At 38.9% G+C, this 24,807-nt stretch overlaps 1 protein-coding gene across 3 annotated transcripts in view; it reads right to left on the reverse strand.

Moving 5' to 3' along the window:
- Positions 1-20,705, reverse strand: part of PIKFYVE (phosphoinositide kinase, FYVE-type zinc finger containing) — a 116,476-nt gene extending 95,771 nt beyond the window's left edge. For 2 of the 3 annotated variants that reach the window (XM_087949421.1, XM_026673177.2), the window contains exons 1-3: positions 20,518-20,704; positions 9,421-9,602; positions 8,287-8,475 (exon numbers count right to left, since the gene is read on the reverse strand). In XM_087949421.1, coding sequence (XP_087805547.1) covers positions 8,287-8,475; positions 9,421-9,602; positions 20,518-20,600 — 454 coding nt within the window. In that variant the 5' untranslated portion in view covers positions 20,601-20,704. Of the gene's footprint in view, positions 1-8,286; positions 8,476-9,420; positions 9,603-20,517 lie in introns of all 3 variants that reach the window. The other variant, XM_087949420.1, reaches the window with a different exon arrangement.
- Positions 20,706-24,807: the final 4,102 nt, after the last annotated feature.

A 24,807-nucleotide genomic window follows, 5' to 3' on the forward strand; every position in this document is an offset into this window, starting at 1 on the left:
CCCTCAGCGCGCCGGTGCCGGGACCTCGCAGCCGGACCGAGGCGCGCTCGGTGGTGGACGTCCTGGCTGGGCGGAGCGGGCAGGTCCTGGGAGAGGCGCGCAGATGTTTTCTGCCGATCGGGCTTCCCAAGCGCCCGGGAGGACTCGCGGTTTAACGGCAAAAGCTTCGGCGGGATGGGCGCTGGGCGGGCGGGGGGAAAGGCAGGCGAAAGCCCCCACACACACACCTCGGCAAGCGGTTTGCAGGGTTAGCCAGCAGTTTCTCGCAAGAGACTGAAGGCCGGTCTGCTCCCCCCAATTAGACGTTGGTTCAAGAGGGAGGGTCAGCCCTGCTACTAATTGGTGGCTCACAGTTTATCCGTGGGCACCGGAGGAGTTATGTTTTGGGGGGTGGGCGTTTATTTATTTTTTAACTTATAAGTGGCCAACTTGTGTAAACTGAGGGGATACATTCATTCATACATACTTACACACACACACACACACACAGTCGTTTATTCGTAGCGGAAGAATCTATCTATCTATCTATCTATCTATCTATCTATCTATAATGGCCTTTTATAAAATTGGTTCGGCCCTCGAACGCAGATCTGATTTTCCATGTGGCCCCCGACAGAAATTAATTGCCCACCCCTGACTTATACCATAGAAAAGCATGCCAACCCAACAACAAATCATGTCCTTCTAATGTCAACAATCTAGTCTTTCTTAGTGTTATCCATTCCTTCGCCCACATCAAGTTTGCAGCTTGGTAGTACAATTCCCAATTAGGCAAACCAAAACCTCCTCTAACTCTGGCATCTTGTAGAAGTTTTAACTTTATTCTCGCTTTTTTGCCTTGCCATATATACTTCAATACAATTTTATTTAAATCTTCAAAATAGTCTTTTCCAAGCCTAATTGGTATTGTTTGAAACAAGTATAAGATTCTGGGTAAGATATTCATCTTGATTGTTGAGATTCTCCCTATTAATGACAATTGTAGATTTTCCCATTTCATCAAGTCTAAGGCTATCTGTTGCTTAAGTTTAATATAATTGTTCTCTTTTAATTTACTACATCTTGGTGTCAATTATATCCCCAAATACTTGACCTTATTCGTAACTTGAATTTTCAATAGGTCTGCCAGTTCTTCTCTTTGTTTTAATAACATATTCTTCGTCAAAATCTTTGTTTTATCTTTATTTATTTTCAAACCTGCCACCTCACCATATGTCTCTATCTTTTCCAATAATTTTGGAGCTGTTTCTAAAGGGTCTTCCAAGATAAAAGCCAGATCATCCGCAAAGGCTTGCAATTTAAATTCTTCCTTTTTAATTTTCATTCCCTTTATACTTTTATCATCTCTAATATTTCTATTCAACACTTCCAAACTCAATACAAATAGCAAAGGTGATAGGGGGCATCCTTGTCTTGTACCTTTTCTTATATTAATAGAGTCTGTGAATTCTCCCTCTATCATTACCTTTGCCGTTTGCTTATGGTATATGGCTTCTATTGCTTGAATAAATTTTCTGGCAAAACCCATCTGTTCCAATAGTAATAACATAAATCTCCAATTCACATTATCAAATGCCTTTTGGGCATCTAAAAATATCAAAGCCATTTGCTTTTCGGGATGTGCCTCATAATATTCCAAAGTATCCAGGATTACTCTCATATTGTCCTTAATTTGTCTCTTTGGTAAAAATCCATTTTGATCAGGATGAATAAAGTTATTTAAGTATTTTTTAAGTCTTTCTGCCAAAATTGAAGCAAAAATTTTATAGTCTGCATTTAATAAAGAAATAGGTCTATAATTCTTGATTTGCAATGGAACAGCCTCTTCTTTTGGAATAAGTGTAATATAAGCTTCTGACCATGTTTTAGGTATCCTCTTCTTTAACATAGCTTCATTCATGACTTCTAGCAATGGAATACTCAATGATTCTTGTAGTGTTTTATAAAATTCTGCCGGAAGCCCATCTGGACCTGGTGCTTTCCCATTGTTTTGCTTCTTAAGTGCTTCAGTTAATTCCATCATTGTTGTATTACTTTCTATCATTTTTTCAGTCTCTTTAGGTATCCTAGGTAAATTAGCATTCTGTAGATACTGTTTGACTTTTTCCTCATCAATATTCTCTTGCTTATACAGTTGCCCGTAGAAATCTTGAATGATTTCCTTTTTCTCTTTATTACCATAGCAAACTTGGCCTTGATCATTTATCAATTGTAATATTTTCCTTGACTCTTTCTCCTTTCTCAATTTATATGCTAACCATCTGCCTGGTTTGTTTGCATCTTCAAAATAGTTCTGTTTAGCACTTCTAATTTTCTGTGCCAATTCTTCTTTCTCTATTAGACCCATTTTATGTTTAATTATGTCCAATTTTAATTTAATATCTTTTTTCTGTGGCATTTTCTGCAGTTCTTTTTCAAGTCTTTTATGCTCATCTTCTAAAACTTTAATAGCTTGCCTTTTCTTGATATTCTTTTTTCTTATATAATCTATTATCAAGCCTCTAGCATATGCCTTCATTGTGTCCCAAACATTCTGTATTGAAGTATCTTCTTTTTTATTTTCTCTAAAAAAAAAAGGCCAATTCTTTCTCCATCCATTGTGCAAAGTCTTTTTCCTTTAAGATAGTATTATTTAACATCCATCTCGATCTTTTCTTTTGTCCTTTCCATTTAATTGTCATTGCTTTATGGTCTGCCCAAGTACTTGTTTCAATGTTTGTTTCTTGAATGTTAGATATTAGTTCTGTTGAGATCCAAATCATATCTAATCTGGACCATGATAAGTGTCTATTTGAATAGAAAGTATATTGTTTGGTTTTAGCATTTCTTTCTCTCCATATATCTTTTAGATTTAATTCATCTGTCATTTTAAAAAAGGATTTAGGGAGTCTTTCTATTTTGCTTTATTATTGTTGCTGTATAGTCCAATTTTTTGTCTACAATTCCATTAAAGTCTCCCATCATAACTATATTAACATAGTCCAATCCAATTATTTTCAAATGTAATTTTTTGTAGAATTCTTCTTGTTTATCATTCGGAGCATAAATTGCAATCAGGAGTGTTTTCATATTATTATCCATTATTTCCACCATTAATACTCTTCCATCCTCATCAGTATAAGTCAATTTAGCTGGAATAGTCTCTTTAATGTAAAAAAAACACTCCTCTTTTCTTACATTGAGTCAAAGAAGTGAATATTTTACCTAATTTTGGCTGTACCAACAATTGTTCATATTGTTTTTTAATGTGTACTTCTTGTAGACAAATTATATCAAATTTTAATTTCTCTAATTTATGAAAAAATTTCCTCCTTTTAACAGCTGGATTAAGTCCATTTATGTTCATTGTAATCAATTTTTTCTCTTCCATGATTATATTTTATAATTGGGTTTGGCCGCTCTCGTAGATCTTGGTTCCCGTTGTTCTTTGATCTCCACCTGTCCACCTACTGCGCCTTCTTCTTTTTCAGTCCCCATTTGGTCCTCTTGGAATTCAATTAATGAAACCTCTTTTTCTGCCTCTTCCTCCCTCCTTCCAAAGAATTCTGTGTAGAAATCCATCGGTATTCATCTGGCTAGCGTCCTGTTAGTGTGTGAGAGAGTTGAGGGCTGTTTGGAAACTGAAGCAGTATTTGCTGTGTGAGCAAGGAGAGAGCAAGGAGCCTGGGTGTGGCTTAGCTCAACTGTTCTGTACTAAAGCTGGCTGCTGCTGTGAAACTAAAACTGAAACTGAAATTCCTCTCCTCTGCTTGTGTTTTGCATTTGGAACAGATTTCTTTTCAGGTGGGAAGGGGGAGTAGAACTCCATACCATCAGAACGTGTGAATAATAATATATGAAATGCTAATGCTCTCATAGTCATTTCGAAAAATCCTTTCTTAGTGAGAACCTAGAAGCCAAAAGGAATATACGTGCCAAATTTCAAATTTGTAGGCTTTACAGTTCTGGAGATTTTGTGATGATGCATGAGTGTTATTTCACTTTTATATATAGATAAGACTAGATGAGATAAGATAAGATAAGAAGATAAAGATCGACTAACTGCAGCTACCGTTCCTCATCTATCTTTCCTTTTACATAGTACAATGTTAGTATAGGGCTAGTAATCCAGTTACTGCTGACCTGCAATCACATTGTACGCTCAGATTTCTAATACAAAGGAATCTGGAAGCAAAAAGAGAGAGTGTGCTTACAGAGCACCATGTTATGCATATACAACATTTTTTCACCATGAACCAACAAAGCAGGAAACTCTGGCTTTTGCCCAAAATGTAGAACACAAAGGCCAGACTGAGGGCTTATGAAATCTCTTATAAATCTGCTAAATCAGGCCCCACATGATAGAGCATGTCCTAGAGAGTCCCCTGAACAAAAGCTTTAATATTAAAACAGCACAAACTCTTTATTCTTGCTAGAAGCATTTAGCAACAGAAGAATGCACATTAATCAGAACTACATTTTATTTATTTAACAAACTTATGTAGCCACCAGTATAGGCAAATAGGAATTTTGACAGGTAAACAAAACCATTTGACAAAAAACAAACAAGCAAACAATATTGAGGCCCTAGTAAAACTTGTATCAATTAATCATACTGTGCCAGTTCCACCAACATCCTGATCCCAGTGCTTCCATAAGGCTAAAAGAGTCAGTACCATCTGTATTGGGTTGGGGTGGAGGAGGCTGTTCCATAAACAGGTGCCACAACAGAGAAGGAATGATTCTGATTATGAGACCTGCCAAGCAACGATATTTCACTGAAGAGACTTGGAGTACACTCACTCTGCCAAATCTACTGGGATGGATAAAGCAAAAATTGTATGATTCTGGATTAGTACTATGTATGATCTGTACCGCTGTAATTTATAAATAACGTATGCCTTTGCATTATATTTGAATTAAGGCACATTATAATGTGTTGCATGTGTTCAGCAAATCATAAAGCAGTGACTTACTACATTGTATGAACTCAGCTTATCACTGCAGACATCTCTCTATAGCAAAGGGACTGAAATTTGCCAAACGTAACTTAAACCATCATCAGAGGAGAAGAAACTCTTCAGGTAATTAATGGTCATAATAATCTTTTATCCTTCATATGAATGGAAAACCTAACTGCTAATGTGATTATTTTGAAAGTTGTACGATACCTTGGATAAAAACTGAGCTTCATGGACCTTGGTAAGGTAGCTGAAATGATAAAAACAATTTCACACCCTTCTCTCAGCTGTCCTTGAAGGGCACTACAGGAAAATTCCCTATCCAGAGAGACAATGCCCCTGTGACTCTGGACACACAGAAACCACAGTGCGTGTGCTCCTCCATGCCTGTACTATAGAGATATTCATACTGGAACTCATGTCACCAATGCTATATAAATACCCAGATAATTTTGTACCTCCTTGCTGCTTACAGATACTAATCCTGGTACAATACACAATGCTGCCAGGTTTTCCACAGCAGCAATTAAAATCCATCAAAAGATGACCCGTGTGCCTCAAACCAGTTTTTAATTTGTATCAAAGCACAACGATATGTTGTCGGATGGTATTAGATGAATTCCAACCATAGAGCCCAAAGAATAACGAACAGTCTTTGGACAAATTCAACAATCATGTGTTTAAGTGACCATTACCTTGCTTAGTTTGTTAATGCTAATAAGAGAGGATGGCCAACCACAGAGATAATTCCCCTGTTACAGGAGAACTGGAACTACAATCTTGAAAGAAGAAATAATCTGTTCCTAAGAAAGTGGCCCTTGACCTCTTAACTTCTTCTTTCAGGAGGAGATTCCAGAGTAGCTGCCTTCAAACTCCAGAAAAGTTGGCTAAGCTTCATTTTCAAAATGTATTTCATCACAGCTTTAAGGCTAGATTTGGGGTACTGTTTTAGCCATCTAGTTGGATGAAAAAGGTAGGAGACATGCACAGCCTTGTTGATATTCTTCAGGCTTTCAAATGAGCTGAAGGCATTCCAGAAGATGTTGCTTAAGGATTACTATTCTGTTCCATGCCAAATTTCTTATGGAATGTCTTATTCCTCATGCTGTTTAAAATCTATATGAAGTCATCATGGTATATGAATTGTCAACATCATGCACCAGGGAATACATGTCTGATTGGAGCAAAAAAGGAGCCCTCTCCAGTGGCTTCCCCCTTGCCAAAGGAGGAAGCTGGATAGTTTCCTATCAGTCTTGCTTCCATTAGCAAGGAAAGTACATTCTTACTTAGGTAAGACCTTGAAAGCTAAGGTGATTTACATTTTCAGATAGGAGACGCTATGAGCTTTTAAGTATGTTTTCAACGTTGTTTTTTAAAAAGTTTACCTTTAATCAAGTTAAATGCTTATTTTTATTCATTCATCCATCCATTTGGATAGCCACCCATCTCAAACCATTGATTGTGATAATAGTTTGCCTTAAATGCAAATAATAGTTTGCCTGAAATGCAACTGTGGGATATAATGTAAATTAGCAGTCTCTTATTCAAAATGAAGTTATCCAGTTCCAAGGAATTGTTTCCACTTTTAACATGGGAATTATTTGAATCTCCTTAAAACAAAGCTATTTTCCCCTTAGAGTGCCAATGGATGTTGTACATTAAGAATCTTTTATTTATAATTGAAACCGTGTCAGAAACCATACACCATGCATACTTAGAAATCAGTCACTTACAGTTACATAACATTTAATTAACTATCTTAGATTTCATTGGCAACATTTCCATATACCGTATTTATCGGCGTATAACACGCACTTTTTTCCCCCTGAAAATAGGGGGCAAATGATGTATGCGTGTTATACGCCGATATAATGTTAAGAAGCCTTCGGTGAATGCTGCTGGGATCGGGGATCAAGGACACAAATGAAAGAAGGGGAGGGAGGAAGCAACCGAAGCCTGTCCTTCTCTCTGGGTCAGCTCTCTCAGTCGCTCTCTCGCTCCTCCACCAGCACAGGAAGAAACTGCTTCAAAGAAGCGGGGGCTTTTCCTGTCGCCGCAGCTTCCCTGAAGCGCCCGTTTCTCCCCACCCCACCCCGTCCGCCCGCCCGCCCGCCCGCAGTGCTCCGTTCTGCCTGCCTGCCTGCCTTCGTTAATGGTTGAATCGGAACAGCTTCGGCTGAGTAAAAGAGGCGAATAGTTATTATTCTCAGCGAAGCTGCTCCCAAACAACCAGAAACTAAGGCAGGCAAGGCCACAATTTTTTTTAATTTTTTTTCCTGAAATTTCCCTCTTAAAATGAAGATGCGTGTTATACGCCTGTGCGTGTTATACGCCGATAAATACGGTATATAATTAGAAGTATGAACTTTTATTTTAAATCAAAATGGTATCCTATATATAAATCATACACATCATTTTTAGTTTCATTTACTAACCAACATATATATTTATGCATTCTAAAAAAAATGAATACTCATACAACCAGCTTCTATTACACAGTAAGAAAAGGCAGTCAAGGTCATTGATCTAAATGAGTATGGCATTGTCTTTATTTGTTCCTGCACATATATTATTCTCCCGAAATTCAATTCTAATGTTGTCACATTATAAAAACCATGCACCGTAACAAAATTGGATGGAAACTAATCAAGGGGAGAGGTAACCTAGAACAGGAATTTTGTAACAGTGAGAACAATTAACCAATGGAACGGCTTGTCTTCAGAGGTTATGGGTACTCCATCACTGGAAGTTTTTAAGAAGAGTCTGGACAGCCACTTGCCTGAAATAGTATAGGGTCTCCTGCTTGAGCAGGGGGTTGGACTAGAAGACCTCCAAGGTCCTTTCCAACTCTGTTATGTTATTAATCAGGATATTGTACGAGATGAAGAGCCTGATGACGGGGTCAAACAGGGAATCAGCCTAAAATTCGTAGTCACAAATGTACTAAGTCCAACCCTTGAATTCCATTGAGTCTCATCTAACTTCCAGCAGATGCTAACTTTTAATGGGGAATATTCCTGTGCATTGGTATGAGCAATAAAGAGTTGCCTTGTGGTAAAATGGGCAGCAAACGAATTTAATAGACAGACAAATACCTGTTTAATTGGAACTTCACCTGTGGTCATTCACAATTGTTCTTTTGCACCTGACAGGTATCTATATAAGCTTCCCTCTGTGTTAGATTTTTCTAAACTAACAATTTTCTGTTCTATTGAGTTTAAAAATAGATATTTTTCAAGTACTGAATTACAGGGCTCCTGAAATATACATGTAGAGTGAATATTTGAAAAATTTTGGAGGAGGATAAGTTTACAAAAGAGGCTCCTTTTCAAGCTCAATCTCTTACCTAATGATGTAGAAGAACGTCGCTGCAGCTCCCCAGCCGGTTGTGTTTTTTTGTAAGCTATGGGGGATGACCGCAATGACTGCGATCTTGAGGAATGTTCTGGGCTTGACCAATTTGCATTCAGTGTCTGCTGATGATCCCCCTTTCCAATCTCTGCTCTCTCAACAGAAGGTGCAAGCCGTCCATCATCTAGAAAAGGAAAATTATTAGACTGTGAAAAAGCTATATTTTTCTACTAGTCTGAAAGATAACAAGTTCTCTTTAATTTTTAAATATAACCAGTTGCCTTCAACCTTTTATATAGTGGTCTATATTTTTTATCCTGCAGCCAAGGGCAAATTTGATCACCAATTGATTTGATGGCAATTAAGAAATAAAGTAGATACCTTAAGACTTTCAAGGATTTAAGGTACACATTTTGCTTATAAGCCCCTCCATGGGAAAAATGTACCTGATTTTGAGGTTATTTTTACAGTTCTTAAAGGGCAAAAATTGGTGTGTTAAGCCTCTTCAAGTTTAAAGCATTCATTTTGCTTGTTCAAGCATTACAAACTGTCCGCAGAGAAAAGAATAAAACATTTATTCCTATTCAAAGAGCTTCAGAAACTGCAAAAGGGTGCTGGGAGCGTCATAACTGGTTCTGTATCTATGTACCAAGTGAGAGAGTGGACAAGCTGGTAGCATTTCCCTCTTCAAACTCAAACATATATCAGCCAGTTAAAAATTATAATTCAGGCAGAGGAAAATAATGGGATGCTAAGCAAAAAATACCATAAAAATCATAACAAAATTTAGAAGAGCTGGGATATTATACTCTTTTGTTTACTTGACAGATTGTTTACTGCTGAGAAGCTCTGCCACGTATTGCCATATCATATTTGATGATGGTCAGGTATTGACCTCAAGGACTGATTTGACATTTTTACCTGTGGAAAGAACTTCTAACCTCTTCTTCCAGAGAAGAGAAAGGAAAAGAACACAGAACTCTTGGGCTTTGGCCCAAGGGCTAATACTAGTAGTATTTCATAACTCTGGAAGTCACCAAATAGAGGGAGGCTGATTCAGAATCACAAGTGACTCTAAGCCCTCATTTATAATGAAGAAATGAAACCATGAAAGATAATTTGCACGTACCCTTAGTGAAGCGAAAAAGATTTACAAAAGAACTGTATGCAGATTTAAATGGAGGCTCCTCCTGGTCAGGAGTCAACGGCTTGAAGTGTGTAAGGTGAGATGGGCTGCCAGGAGAGTAAGGCAAATCATTCACAGATTCCAGTGTGGGAAACGTTTTGTCATCTGTAGCCATTTCATGAATCCTAAAAAATGAAAATGCAGATTTACTACTTCACTCATTTTTATTTCAATAAAAGTCAGATCATCATTTAGATTTTAGAAACTCCTTCAAGTCACAGCAATGAAAGTCCAATGATAGTTGACTTTTATGAATCCACAATATCATAAGCATGAATTCAAGAAATCTTTTTCACTTTCCTATCAAAAAAGAAAAAAAACCAATCCAAGCACAGTATTACATGCTTCCTCTTATGTACTATGAAAACCTATGTGGAAGGTTAATAATACATACACGGTATAGAAGCATAAAAAGAAGTGAGCAACCTCTGAGGAAAATCGAAGAAAGAAACTAATAAAAACTAGATTGCTAGCTTTTGTCTGTGAAGGGAGTTAGTATACAGGCACAATAAAATTAATTGTTTATAGTGTAGTAAATGGTATTAGCATCAATAGGGAGGAAAGTATAGAGTTCCAATAATAAAGTAGAATTTAGAAGTACTTGGGCAACCCATAGAAATATCCTCCACAGTATTGTCAGATGTACTTTCTGGTGTACTTTCAAATGTTTTATTTGTACTGTGCTGATTATAATAATACTAAAAAGCCATATTGAAACAAGAGTATTAAATGGCACAGCATAATCTCCCAAATAAAGTACTCTTCAACTTTTTAAAGATGTATTAAAAGAGCACAACTTACCAGCAGAGGTACTGTACACATAGAGCAAGGAAACAATGTACCAATCATAAGCAAATTGAATAAAATGAATAAATGGAACAGTATGGATAATGGCCTATTTAATGTATTTACTTTGAAGCAAAGTATGAGACCCACATAATCTAGACTAGCAATTTGGAAATGGACATGGTCAGTTTAAAAAAAAAAAAGGTTCTAAAAATCCACTCGGTAATAATCTAAATTAAATCTGTCCTGAGTCACTTTGAAACAAAACAGGCAGCAAATAAAATATATAAATGATCGATCAATCAGATTAGGCAAGACAGTAACATTAGACAAAATTTGGATTTAAATCAGGCTGAATGCGAGACCCATTTTGAGCCAGCAGAGTGCTGCTGGAGGCTGGGGAGGACAAAAATGGGCCAGTGGCGGCCTCGTGAGGCCTCCATGCAGCCTGTTTGGCCAGTAGAGGCACCACATGCTATTCCTTTGATATTTCCAGGCCAGTCCCGCAGGCCAGATTTAAGCAGCCCGCAGACCTTGAGTTTGACATCCCTGTTCTAGAAGAAGGAAACAGCAAACTACTTTTACATCATCAAATTTAATGTAATGTAATGGATATACATGGATATACATCCATGAAGTCACCAGGACTCAAATTCAACTGCGAGGAGTCTTTACCTTATCTTTACCTTTCAATCTGCAAATAATTACTATAATTACAAGCCACAACCCCACACATAAACTTTCATTGAATCTAAAAGCTGCAGCAGCTATCCAGTTTCTGATTCTATGAGCAAAACAGAAACCATAGTACAACATATTGCAAAGGAAGCTCTTCTCATTAATGATTCCAATCAGATTTCAGTTCAGTCCATTTTAACAGTACAAATGAATAGCTGCTACAATCATTTTTATTTCTGTGTCAAAAGTCTGGGAATAAAATTGCAACATAATCTCAAACAGTGTCGACGTATGTATGCTTTTTGGCTAAGGATGTGCCAATAGTCACCAGATAATGGGTGGACGGACAGATGGATGGACGTTTTAACATTTCCCTAGGATTTTTTTTTTAAAAAATAATTGTATTAAACTTTTTCACATTAAAAAAACCACATAAAACAACAACACATATAGAAACAACATATTTACAGTCTTTGCAATGATGTGACATCAACATTTCCATTTAAATCAGTATATATATATATTACATTATTTTTTATTTCTACAGTCTAACCAATTGTACCATTTTCCCCATACCACATAGTATTCCATGTCTTCTCTATCTTGTAATTCTAGTGGGCGCTTGACCATTTCTGCGCAATCCGTTATTTTCTTTATTATCATGCTATCTGTGGAGATATTATCCAATTTCCAACTTTGTGCGTAAATTATTCTTGCTGCTGTCAGTACATGTATTATAATATATTTCATTTCTTTCTTAAATACCCCTCTAATTATCCCTAAAAGAAACATTTCAGGCCTAAATTCTATTTGGAGACCGTAATTTCTTGCAACCATTTCCTTATTTTATTCCAATATTTTTTTTTGCTTTAGGGCAGGACTACCACATGTGAAAGAAGGTATCTTGCTTATTTTTACATTTCCAACATTCTGGGTTTATGTTAGGGTATATTTTAGCCAGTATTGCTGGTGCTGGATGCCCATGGTAAAACATTTTATAAAGGTTTTCTTTATAGGCAGCAGCCATCGCTAATTTATAGTTTTGTTCCACAGTTTTTCCCATTCCTCTAATTGTATGTTATGACCAAAATTTCTTGCCCAGGCTATTGTTGTTCCTTTGACTACTTCCTCTTCCCTATCAAATTTAAGTAGGTAATTATACATTTTAGTTATACATTTTTCTTCTGGTCCTAATAAAATTTTGTCGATTTGCTGTTGTTCTCTATCTATCCCAAATTCCTCTATTATCTTTTTTGTACCTTGTCTGCAGTTGTAGGTAGGGCCACCAATCTATAATTATTCCCTCTTCTCTCAGTTCTTGGTTCGTCTTCAATCTTCCTTGATTGTCTAGCAGTTGGTTATATCTAATCATTTTGGTTATATCTAATATGTTAGGATAAATCATTGCTTCCATTGTTGAAAGCCAATGTAGTGGGTTTTTTTTAAATTTTGTCCCATACCTGTAATAATGCATTCCTAATTAAGTGGTTTTGGAAGTGTGAGTGTGTTTTGTTCTTTTTTTCCCAAAGAAAGGCGTGCCATCCTATTTGTAGGATGTATTATTCTCTTGTTATTTAGGGATATCCACTCTTTAATCCATGCAAGTGCTGCTGTGTGATAGTATAATTCTCAATCAGGGAGTCCAAAGCCACCTCTACTTCTACTGTCCTATATTAATTTTAACTTTATTCGGGGCTTCTTCCCAGCACATACAAATTTAGTTATCACCCTATTCAATTCCCACCCCACCAAAAATATATATAATTTTACTGGCATCATCTGGCATAGATACAACCATCTTGGTAACAGGTTCATTTTAATTGAAGCCATTTTTCCTACTAATGATAGTTGTAATTTTCCCATTTCCAAAACTTTGTCTGATTCATTAGTTTGTTGTAATTATCCTCCGTTATTGATGAACATCTTGCTGTCAGCCAAATTCCTAGATATTTAATTCTGTTTACAATTTGCAATTCTGTTTCCTTTTCTAATTCTCTTTTCTGATTTTCTGTGAGATTTTTGACTAGTATTTTGGTTTTGGTTTTATTAATTTTAAGGCTTGCCACTTCACTAAATTCTGCTATCTCTTTTAGTAATATTGTCCCCGTGTTGATTGGATTCTCTACAAAGAATACAGATCATCTGTGAATGCCTGTGTTTTGTACTTTTCCTTTTTTATCTTAATTCCTGTAATTTCTTTTTTATTCCTGATCTGTACTAGTAGAATTTCTATTGAGAGGATAAATATTAGAGGTGACAATGGACATCCCTGGTCTTACTCCTTTAGTTATGTAAAACCTTTCAGTAAAATCGCCATTTACTATCATACTTGCCTTCTGCATGGAATACATTGCTTTCATCATCCTTTCAAAATTTGGCCCAAATTTCAACTCTTTTATTTGTTGAATAAAGAAATTCCAATTCAGATTACCGAAAGCTTTCTGCCCATCCAAGAAAATCAATGCTACTTGCTTTTCTGGATGTGCTTCATAATATTCTAGTACGTTTGATACTGTCCTAATGTTATTTCTAATTTGCCTTTTAGGGAGAAAACCATTTGATCTGTGTGTATTATTTCATTTAATAGCTTTATCATTTTTTTCTGCCATTATTGTCATAAATATTTTATAGTCGGCATCCAGCAATGAAATAGGTCTATAGTTTTGAATTTGTAGATGATCAATACCTTCTTTTGGTATTAGGGTGATATAGGCTTCAAACCATGATTTCAGCAATTTTGCTTCTAACAGTACCTCGTTATATACTTCCAACATCAAGGGTTCCATTGTTTCAAACATAGTCTTATAGTATTCCCCTGGGATTCTGTCTGGTCCTGGGGTTTTATTACTTTTCTGCTTATATATTGCTTTTTTTAGTTCTATCTGTGTTATTTCCTTATTTAACATTTCTCTACTTTCCTCTGTAATTGTACGTAATCCTTTCTTTTTAAGGTATTGATCTATCTTCCCCCTCTCTATTTAATCCTGTCTATATAAGCTCCCAAAGTAGTTTCGTGTAATAGTTTTTTTTCCTTCCATTTGCAATTGTCGAAGCCAGAGTAAGGATGTCCTACCGTGTTTCTCCAACAATACGGCCTCCACCAATAGGAAGACCCAGCAGGGTTTTCTAGGTATAAAATCAAATTAAGCCCCTCCCCCCAAATTTAGGCCTAGTTTAAAACATGCAAAATGGGGGGAAGGGTGGGGGGACTTGCCGTTAGGAGCACCCCGTGGGCAGCAATTCCTCGCCACCAGCTGCTCCTAATGGGCGATCATGGCAGAGCGTGGAGAGCTCCCTACTCCTGCCAAGCACCTTTGCGGCAGACCCAAGACCTTCAGCGCCTGCCGCTGTTGATTTCCCTTCTGCCCATGCCGCCGCCGCATTTGGAGCTGCCGCCACGTTTGGAGCTGCCGCTTCCGCATTTGGAGCTGCTGCCATGTTTGGAGCTGCCGCTTCCGCGTTTGGAACCCCACCGCTGTTTGGAGCACTGCTGCTGTTTGGAGTTGCCATGTCCGCATTTGGAGCTGCCACCGTGTTTGGAGCTGCCGCTTCCGCGTTTGGAGCACTGCCGCTGTTTGGAGCACCACCGCCATTTGGAGCGCCGCCGCCACTCCAAACATGGAGGCAGCTCCAAACATGGAAGTGGCAGCTCCAAATGTGGCGGCAGTGCTCCAAATGGCGGTGGCACTCCAAACACAGAAGTGGCAGCTCCAAACGTGGCGGGGGTGCTCCAAATGGCGGCAGCACTCCAAACACAGAGGCAGCTCCAAACACGGAAGCGGCAGCTCCAAACGTGGCAGTGGTGCTCCAAATGGCAGCGGCACTCCAAACACAGCGGCAGCTCCAAATGTGGCGGCGGCACTCCAAACGGCAGCGCACTCCAAACACGGAAGTGGCAGCTCCAAACGTGGCGGCGGAATGGGCAGAAGGAAAGCAACAGCGGCTGGTGCCAAAGGTCTTGGGTCTGCAGCAAAGGTGTTTGGTGGGAGTAGGGAGCTCTCTGCGCTTCGCCATGATCACCCGTTAGGAGCAGCTGGTGGCGAGGCTGCCCGCGGGACGCTCTAGATGAGGATGAAAGGGGGGGAATTAAGTCACCCCCGAAAAGACGGCTTAGCCGTCTTTTCAGGGGTAAAAAAAAAATAAGACCCGGCCTTATTTTATGAGAAACACAGTAGTGAAAAAGGAGGAGGCCGCAGCTGCCTTGACTGCGCATGCATTGGCCTGATGTGTTCTGCGGAAATTTAATTATGTCTTTCTATCTTCGGCTTTCAGGGTCTCCACTATGTCTCCAGACACGGTGGAGGGAGAGACAAGGGAGGCCAATGGCTCATCCAAAGCTGGTAGTTGAAGTGCCTCTGAGAGGAGGGGAGCCATATTGAAGATTTTTTAATCGTTTCCCCTTGGGGTGGGAAAGGTACCTGACTGACTCCATTGTCTCTGGACAACAACGAGGAACAGCTTAGGACAGGGAATGTCCTGCTGCATTATGGTTGGTTCTGAGAGCACCTTGCTGTTAGGGCCCTGGTTATCTGCTGGCTCTGCTGAAGTGCGGGACTCTGCGCCTATCTGCGCCGTTGTTCTAGCTTTGTGAAGCAATGATTTAGAGCTTCCTAAGAAGCCTGTCGTCCAGTCCCCTGCCAACCTGAATGCTTTGTTTGGAGAATCCACATGCCTGTAGCTATTTCTTCTGAAACACGGAGCCAATTTTTACCACGTCTCTCTAGGGCCAAGACTGAGTCGTGACTGGGGTCCTGACATGTAAATGGAAGAGGCTTGCCAAAGATTGATCTCATTCTCTGGGCAGAAAAGCATGAATCAACCCATGTGTGTGGATTCTTCAATTGGCATGCTGGAGAAACAGAGAAGAGACTTTGATTTATATTTTTATTATGGAGCGCCAGGACATCTAGCCAAGCACAAATCACTGAATCATTTGCAAATTGCAGACTCCTTAACAAGCAAGTGCCTGAATTGTTCTAGCATCTTACCTTCAAGAAACTTCAGATTCTTCTCCGAAGAACAATTTCTTTTCAGGAGGTAATTATCAGTAAACAAAAACTCACAAATGTACATTCAAGTTGAGGATAGACCAGAAAAAGGTATTATGTATGATATTATATCGAGAAATAGAAAACAGGAAAGACAATGTCTTTGAAAAGCTATGAGTTATTGCTAAAAGCAGGTCGAGGTGGTGAGCATTTCTTCATGCAGATACCAAGAGTCAAGTATATATTGATGCCACCTGACTATCCAATCCCATTAGCATTTTGAAAATAAGCTAGTTTCCCAACATTTGCAGATATTTCTTTTCCTGGATCCAGATTTTACTCAATTACAGATTAATAGTTTAGACATGTTTCATGTTCACAAGTATGAATTAAGGAAGTAAAAGGTTACCATTTGACAATGTAAAAGCAAAACTATGACTAGTTCAGAGAGTAGTATGGGCAAAAGAATGTTACAAATCAGGTTAATTCTATAAGAATGTTATGAAATTTCCAAAACAATGTAGGCAGAAAGATGGGTTGTAAGCCAAAAAGTAATAACAATTCAACTCAGAGATGATGTAATGGTATGAGGGAAAGACCCAGGGAGGTGGGTGGGATGGGGAGATGCTACATAGACAAGAGAGGGCATAGCCAGCAACTGTATAACAGGCAGAGAAAGAAACTTAGAAATGAACCTACCAGACTTCTCATATTGTAAAAGAGATGGTGGAGGATCTGTACTGCCTGATTTGCAAGATTCTGTTAATGTAGCCTTACAATAAAGTAGAATTAGCTCATCTGGTTGTGTTTCCTGTCTAGTCTACCTGGAAAGGTTGACAGACAACAATATTTCCAAAAAAAACATCCAGGCCCCTTTCTTTTCCAGAAAATAGCCACCATAAGATTTTCCATCATCACAACTGCTAGTCAGGGTTACAATGTCAGCCGTTCAAGTTAGGCAAGGCCAAAACAGACACAGCATTGATTTCAAGAAATGTTTTTTGTTGTCAAGTACAGTAAAATAAAAGAAATCTTGAAAGTCAGAATGACTCTCTGTCCTATCTTATGTCAAACAATTACACTTTTCTGTTTCTCAGGACTGAGTAATCCTTTCTAAAAGTCCCTCCTTGTTGGTTCACTCATTCCTTCTAGATTCTCAAAGTCAGGCCTACAGTCTCTCACACACTTGATCTTCAGCAAGTACACAAAGGCTTGGCTTTTGAACCTGATAAAAATGTAGAGAAAAACAGTTCAAAACCATTTCTGAACAGAATAATTTTCCAGTTCCTTGTCCATAACTAAGTAATTTGTCCAGATTTTTTCCAACAACAAGCCAAAACTAGTATAAGGCTATGCAACATTTATTAAGTTCTAAAAATGTACTTCAGAACATAAATGTAGGGCTTATCCTGAAAGTACCAGCATCTTTTCCCAGGATTGTTCAGCTGTTCCCTAAAGTTGCCATGAGAACCTGGGAAAAGATGCAACTGCTTTAAAGAACTAAAGGACAGTAAGCATTACATTCATGCCCTGCCTATAAGACATTCTGAAACATCTTTCTGGAATCAAATCCAAAACATTGTACATTCATAATCAGAGTCCATAAGTATAGTATAAATACCATATGTAAAAGTATATTATATTCCAAACATATACAAACATACTGTATGTCAGTTAACCAGGCAGTATTAACTAAAAAATCCTGTTCCAAAGATTTTGTACTTTAAGAGGTAAAATAATTTAATTCAAGAGTCACAAATATTGACACTCTGCACCTTTAACCAGAGGTTCCATCCAATTTACATCACAAACATCTAACAATAGAACTGTCTGTGTTGTTGTTCATTTGCATGTGCTCACTTCTCACAGCAAACGGATAATCCATATTTCCTCTTTCTTCATCTAACCAACAAGGCCAGGATGAAAAAAAGGTATTTCTGAAAATAATATGCAGCTTGCATAATTCCAAATTTTAATTATAACTTCCATAAATTTACCATTTTCTAGCAATCTTGACAGCCAAACATGCCCTCCAATTTACTAGCTAAAATGTAGTTGACTTCTTTGTGCTCAATGAGTTTTGGAACCAAAATAGTCAGTTTTGGATTTAACATGTTGTGTGTTAATTAATTAATTAACTAATTCAGTAAATTATGGATCATTTAACCATGAGTTAGTATATCATGCAAACATGGTCACAGATGTCCTATACACAGCAGTTTTCATACCTGGCTTTAGGATAAATCGAGATAACAACCACTATCAAATTTTTACTTGTAAACTTTCTATGAAAATGTAGCTGCTTGCTTGTCAGACCCTGAGAACTGGACTTAATGTCTCTTAGTCTTATTCTTTTATTTTTATAAAATTCTTTTATTTTTAAACATCCCTCTCTTCTTAAGTGTTGCAGCATATTCAAGCAAAATCTTTTATTCATTCCATTTCTACCCACAATGCTTTTGAAACAGGAAGTCTTAGGATATTATGTTATCAATGCATTATCAAAGTAATATTTATACATAATACTGTACTGAAATATATACTAAATGTTGGAGACTAGTTATAAACAGTATCTTGTGACTAATGAAAACCATAAAATTGGCATGGATTGGCCACACAAGAGCATCCATTAAGAAAATATAATTCACTTCCTACTTATTTGTTCCTTCATCACATTTGAAAATAGGAGTAAAACACAATTCTCACGCAGCCTCTCATCCTGAAAAAGTCAGATGCAGACTGAATTAATGTCAACTGTTTCGTTTCTTAAAAATAATGCTAACAACCAGGATTTCAGGGAGTTTTATTTCTAGAAGGATTCCCATACTACCTTTCTAACCTCAAAACAACGCTATAGAGCAGGGGTCCCCAACCACCAGGCCGCGGACCGGTACCAGTCCGTGGAACATTTCCTACCGGGCCGCCGGTTTGCTGGGCGCCGCCATCTTGTTTGACGAAAGTGCTTCCGGGTGAGCTTTTCCGGTTGGAAGCGGCGTTTGGGTCCTGAAGGAATCCTCGCGCCTTAGTTTCATTGAAGGGGGCTTGAACGAAACTAAGGCGCGAGGATTCTTTCAGCACCAAGGCAAGGCGAGCCGGCGACCATCCCGAAACCGTCCCGAAGCAAAGCCCATCGACAAAGGTACAAAGGAGGAGTTGAAGATGGCGGGGAGAAGCGGGGGACGGCTGGCTGGCCGGTCGCTCGGCTCGCCTTGCCTTGCCATGCGTGCTGATGCCGGTACCGGGCCGCGGATCATTTTGTGATGCCGGTACCGGGCCGTGGCACAAAAAAGGTTGGGGGCCACTGCTATAGAGTACTGCACACCAGAACAACCAGACACAAGAATAGTTTTTTCCTGAACACCATCACTCTGCTAAACAAATAATTCCCTTAACACTGTCAAACTATTTACTAAGTCTGCATTACTATTACTATTCATCTTCTCCCACTTATGATTGCATGAATGTAACTTTGTTGCTTGTATCTTTTTTTATTGACTCTTTACAAATATAATTTGATTTGATTTGATCACTTATTATGTTTCCTAGTATGATTTGATTGCTTATTTGTACCCTTTGACTAATATTAAGTGTTATACCTATGATTCTTGATGAATGTATTTTTTTTCTTTTTATGAACACCGAGAGCATTTGCACCAAAACAAATTGCTTGTGTGTCCAATCACACTTGGCCAATAAAGAATTCTATTCTAAATCAGGGTAACAGCATCCTAGATTTAATGTATCCAGTTATCTATTCAAAAGGGAACACTGTCTTACACATTTCATTAGAATGTGGGTGCAATATGACCTGAAATTTTCTCAGTATCCCTTATGCAATTGTAGTTCCACCCTGTTTTAAATCAAAGTGTCTCTACTAGCCTATCCCAATAGAAGCCCAAAATTGGAAAACGTATTGGGAAATGTAGTGTGTATCAGTCACCCTTAGTTCCAAAAGTGTACAATTCAGAATAGATAGGAGCAATTTATTGCCATTCGGATCAGTGACTGTAATAAAAGCATTCATTCATTCATTCATTCATTCACCTACGGTAATTGGCAAAGATAAGAGTTCTTACACCTTTCAAGGCACCTCAGCGTACAAGGGCAAAATCTCAAACCGAGCAAAATGTTCTCTCCACTCCACAACTTCTAAAGATGCAACTATCTTCTATTTCGCAATTGTTCATTTCAGCAGAAGCTTTTGGGGAGGCTTCCTTTCCCCACAAACCACGAGACAAGACGCGACGGCTTCTCCCTTCGCGGGGAGCAACACCTCGTGCCATCTTTCCCCACCCCCCAGAGCCTCGATACGCCCTGCAGGAAAGCAAAGGCTAACTTTCCCATCCCCAAATCCGGTTTAATGAAATACTACACACCGCGCAGTAGAAAAGACGGAAGGGCACAGAAACGAGCTAAAAAAAAAGAACTATTAGGGCTACGTTCCAGCTTCAGGCTTAGGATCTAAGACAGGCTGAAACCCATAAAGCTAAAAACACGGAACCTACGAGGGGACGTGAAAGCCCCCCCCCCCTTTCCACTTCCTTTCCTCGCGAAGGAAAAAAAATCGCTTTGTTCGCCCGCCTCTCACCCGCCTCTCGGTAGGCTCCAGCAGGCTCTTTCCGTCTCCCGCCACGGATCTTCTGCGCTCTGCTCTCCGAGAGGCAACACCATCAAAGGAAGGGAAGGGTGTCAAGACGCCCGGCTAAACACAACAGCTGACCCGGCCTGGACGCGCTCCTTCCTCACCATCCACTTCCTGTTTCTTCCACCGCGAAAGCAAAGCGGCGGAGGAGGAGCTATTCCAGCGCCATCTGCCTCCAGCCTCCCGCAGGCAGCCCAATTGATGCCGGAAAGATGGAGGAACAGACCGCACACAGGGATTAATCAACGACCCTGCAATCATCAACCAAAGTTTTCTATGTCCTTCAGCTCGAGTGTACCATACTATAATGAGCGGTAATGCCCTTAGTGTGTACGAGAAAGGGGGAACCAATTCTCATTGATGAAGGGGCTGGGTCTCAAGCTTTGCAGCTTCTCAACGCGACCATGTTCTCTCTCTCTCTCTCCCTCCCCCGCAGCAAAACGGGTGGTCCAACCATAGAGCAATATTACAGGGAGCGATGACATAAGAACCCGTCACTGTCAGCTCGCGTGTATGTTGAAGGAAGAAAGTTGAGGCAGCCAACAGAGAAAATACCGTCATGATGTGCACGTCTCCCTTTGTAAAATATGCACCCCAGGCTCAGATTTAGTTTCTTAGTGACAATTGATCCAATAAATTCCTTTTTTCCCCCAAAGTTTTTATTTTTTACAACAAACATACGAACAAAACATAAAAACATAAAACCCTCTTTCAATTATATACATACAGTGTGTCAGTTGTTTACAATCTTTTGTGCTATCCTTTTTTTACCATTACTCACAAGTTATATAAATTTATATATCGGTCTTATCAGTCTAGCTTGTGCTTATTTAATATCAATTATTAAACATTCATTTAACTATTTTTCCATCATTTTATACCAGATATTCTAATTTTCATTATGATTTAATCTTATACATTCATCCAATGGTTATATATTTTATATTGTATTCTTTATCAATCTATTAACTTTTATTATAAGGCTTACTAATCTATTTCGTTACCATGTCTTTTTATCTGACCATTGATAAAATAAATCCCATATCATATAAAATTGCTTATCCTCTTGTTCTCTAATTTCAAATGTCAATTTACTCATTTTGGCACAGTCCATGATTTTCTTAATAATTTCCTCCTGCATAGGTATTTTTTCATTTTTCCAGTTCTTAGCAAATACAATTCTAGCCGCTGTTAAAACATTTACAATCAAATATTTTGATTCTTTACAATATATTTCTGGTATAATTCCCAATAAAAATATCTCAGGTTTAAAGTCTATGTGTTGTTTTGTCATTTTTTCCAACCATGTGTGGATTATAGTCCAATATCTTTTTGCATCTGAGCATGTCCACCACATGTGGTAATATGAACCAGGTATCTGATGACATTTCCAACATTTATCCGATTGATTCTTGAACATCCTCACAATTCTCGTGGGGTAAGTGCCACCTGTAAAACATCTTATACAAATTTTCTTTATATGCAGTTGACATTGTCATTTTATAATTTTGAGACCACAATTTTTGCCATTTATCTAAGTCAATCCCATATCCGAAATTTTTCCCCCACGCAATCATTGTTTCTTTTACTTGTTCTTCCTCTAATTTAAACTCTAGCAAATGTCCATAGAGTTTTTTTATTACTTTTTCATCAGTACCTGTCAAAATTTTATCTAAATCAGTCAACTTATCATAGATACCTCATAGATAAATTCCTAAAGAATAGGGCATCAGTTAAACCGATGCTATATAATATCAAACCATAGGATGCAGGGAACTGTAATTCAGCCCTAATGCAATTCCCACAATCGTCTGTGAAATCTTATAAGCCAATTACCCACAGCTAATGTCGGACAGGTCCAATTTGAACACAAAACCCAGCTAATTTGGGGCATGTGGGAATAAACTTTAGCTTGGGTTCAAGTAATGATTAATCTAATGCTTTATACATACATGTCTGCTTAAAGGTCACTGAGATAATGCAAGGAAATTAAAAGCAAACACCAGAAACAATTAAGCAGCTCAGACAACTGCAAACAAGTCTGTACTATTTCTAATTATTGTAATCCACAATGTAACTTGTAATCCACAATGTAATTTTGCTTACTATGCACTAAAATCTCAATAAAAGGAAGCACTGGAATTTATTCTGGGCTCCCATCCCGAGTACACACGCTTGTATCTCATTCTTTCCATGGGAGACCACCACAAGTGGTGACCCGGCGTGATCCACTGCAGGTGGTGCGTATCCGGACCTCCGTGTTTCCTCGCCTGGAACAGGTAAAGTACGTGCTTAACTATTGCTGGACAATAGGATTTTTCAGGAACATGGGAAAACTTTCTCAGCCACAGGAACAGCATGTTAGTGAGCTGCTGAAGTTAGTCAGGACAAATTTCTTAATCTTTAAACCCTCTGGGGGGAGCAAATAGTTCTTTCAAAGGTAATGTGAAACAGCTGCTGCAAGAGATCTGGCAGCAATGCCCCTGGTACTCAGAGAGAGGCTCTTTAAAGTTAGACACGTGGAGGAAAATTGGAATTATCCTTCATGAAGAGCCACGGGCAACAGCTGAAATTTTGATATATTGGAAGGTTGTTATGACTGCTTTAGAGACCCAGCAACAACCTCTTTTAAAAACTTTAGTAGAACCTCCTCCTTATAAAGGAGTTGTGTTGCACCCACCAACCCCAAAACTGGAGTATGTTTTCTCACCCCCCACAGCGCCTATGCCAGTGGAGGGGAAACCCCAACCACAAATGGGAAAAGTTCAAGCAATGATGCATCAGGCTTTCAATGAAGGGAAATTAGAGCCTGATGAGATTCCCCAGATGAATTTGTTTCCAGTAAATAGGCAAGTGGATGCTCAAGGCAATCTGCAGACTGAATGGGTTCCGATTCCTTTGGCAGTACTTAGGGAAATTAAGAAAGCAGTTAAAGATTATGGTATTCAAAGTCCCTTTACAAAGGGTCTCCTGACAAGTTTGGCTACCTCACGCATGATTCCTAGTGACTGGAAAGATTTAATGAGAATGATATTGAGTTCTACTCAGTATGTGGTTTTGATTCAGAATATCAAAGGGAAGCTATCACTAGGGGACGGAATTGGGGGGCTGTATACGCCAGACCAAATCTATGGGGCAAGCTTGTTTGAATCCACTGCTGATCAAGCTGCTAATTTGCCTGATCACGTATTTCCCGTGGTTATGGCAGCTGTCCTTGGGCGTTGTCCGCATCCAGGATGTGGGAACCCGGCACGGTCTTTTTCTCAAATTAAGCAAACAGCATCTGAGTCCTATAACGATTTTGTGGAAAGGCTACAATTGGCTATTACCCGGCAAATCTCTAATGAGGAAGCAGCAAAGGAACTTTTGCTGAAATTGGCATTTGAAAATGCAAACGCTGACTGCAAGCGTATCTTACAGCCTTTGGTGGCTAGAGGTGAGGTTACTCTGGCTGATCTGTTAAAGGCATGTGCAGTGGTGGGTTCTCAGGCTTACAACATGGAGACTTTGGCTATGGCATTACAAAAAGGGATGAAACCTACAGGGAATTGTTTTAATTGTGGGAAGCCTGATCATTTTAAAGCCCAGTGCCGATCACCTGGGGGGGGGAATGGCATTTAACAAAATCAAAAATAGGGACGTTCGCCCGAAATTGGTCTGTCCAAAATGCAAAAAAGGGTTTCATTGGGCAAATCAATGTCGCTCTGATCAGAACCAAAATTCGGGAAACTAAATTTGGGGCGTGCAGCTAGCCCCGCTCCCAAGGCTGTCACAAAAGCATCACCTGCAATTACTGGGAGTGCAGGTTTGGGTTTAAAAATGTTGAACTCAATTGATTTGACTTTTCCTAATCAAGTGTACATTGAGGACACTCATTTGCATGGGCCACTGCCAGAAACAACAGTGGGATTGGTACTTCCCAGGTCTTCTGAATCAGAAAAAGGGTTTTTTGTTATTCCAGGAGTTATTGATCAAGATTATAAAGGGGTTATTAAGGTACAATTGTACACTGATACTCCTACATCATTAATGGCCGGTGACTCTATTGCACAGTTATTATTGCTTCCATACATTCCTATGAATCCTTTAATTGGGATCCCACGAACTGGCGGTTTTGGGTCCACTGAAATGGCCAGTTCTCCAGTTGCTGCAGAATTGCTAGCGCTGACAAAAAATCTGACTACAGACCAACCTAAAATGACAACTGAAATTCAAGAAAAATCATTTTCTGGCCTT

Source organism: Notechis scutatus, chromosome 1 (assembly GCF_049901735.1).
Source record: "Notechis scutatus isolate UNSWTSFEM ecotype Mainland chromosome 1, rNotScu1.2, whole genome shotgun sequence".
NCBI lineage: Eukaryota > Metazoa > Chordata > Lepidosauria > Squamata > Elapidae > Notechis > Notechis scutatus.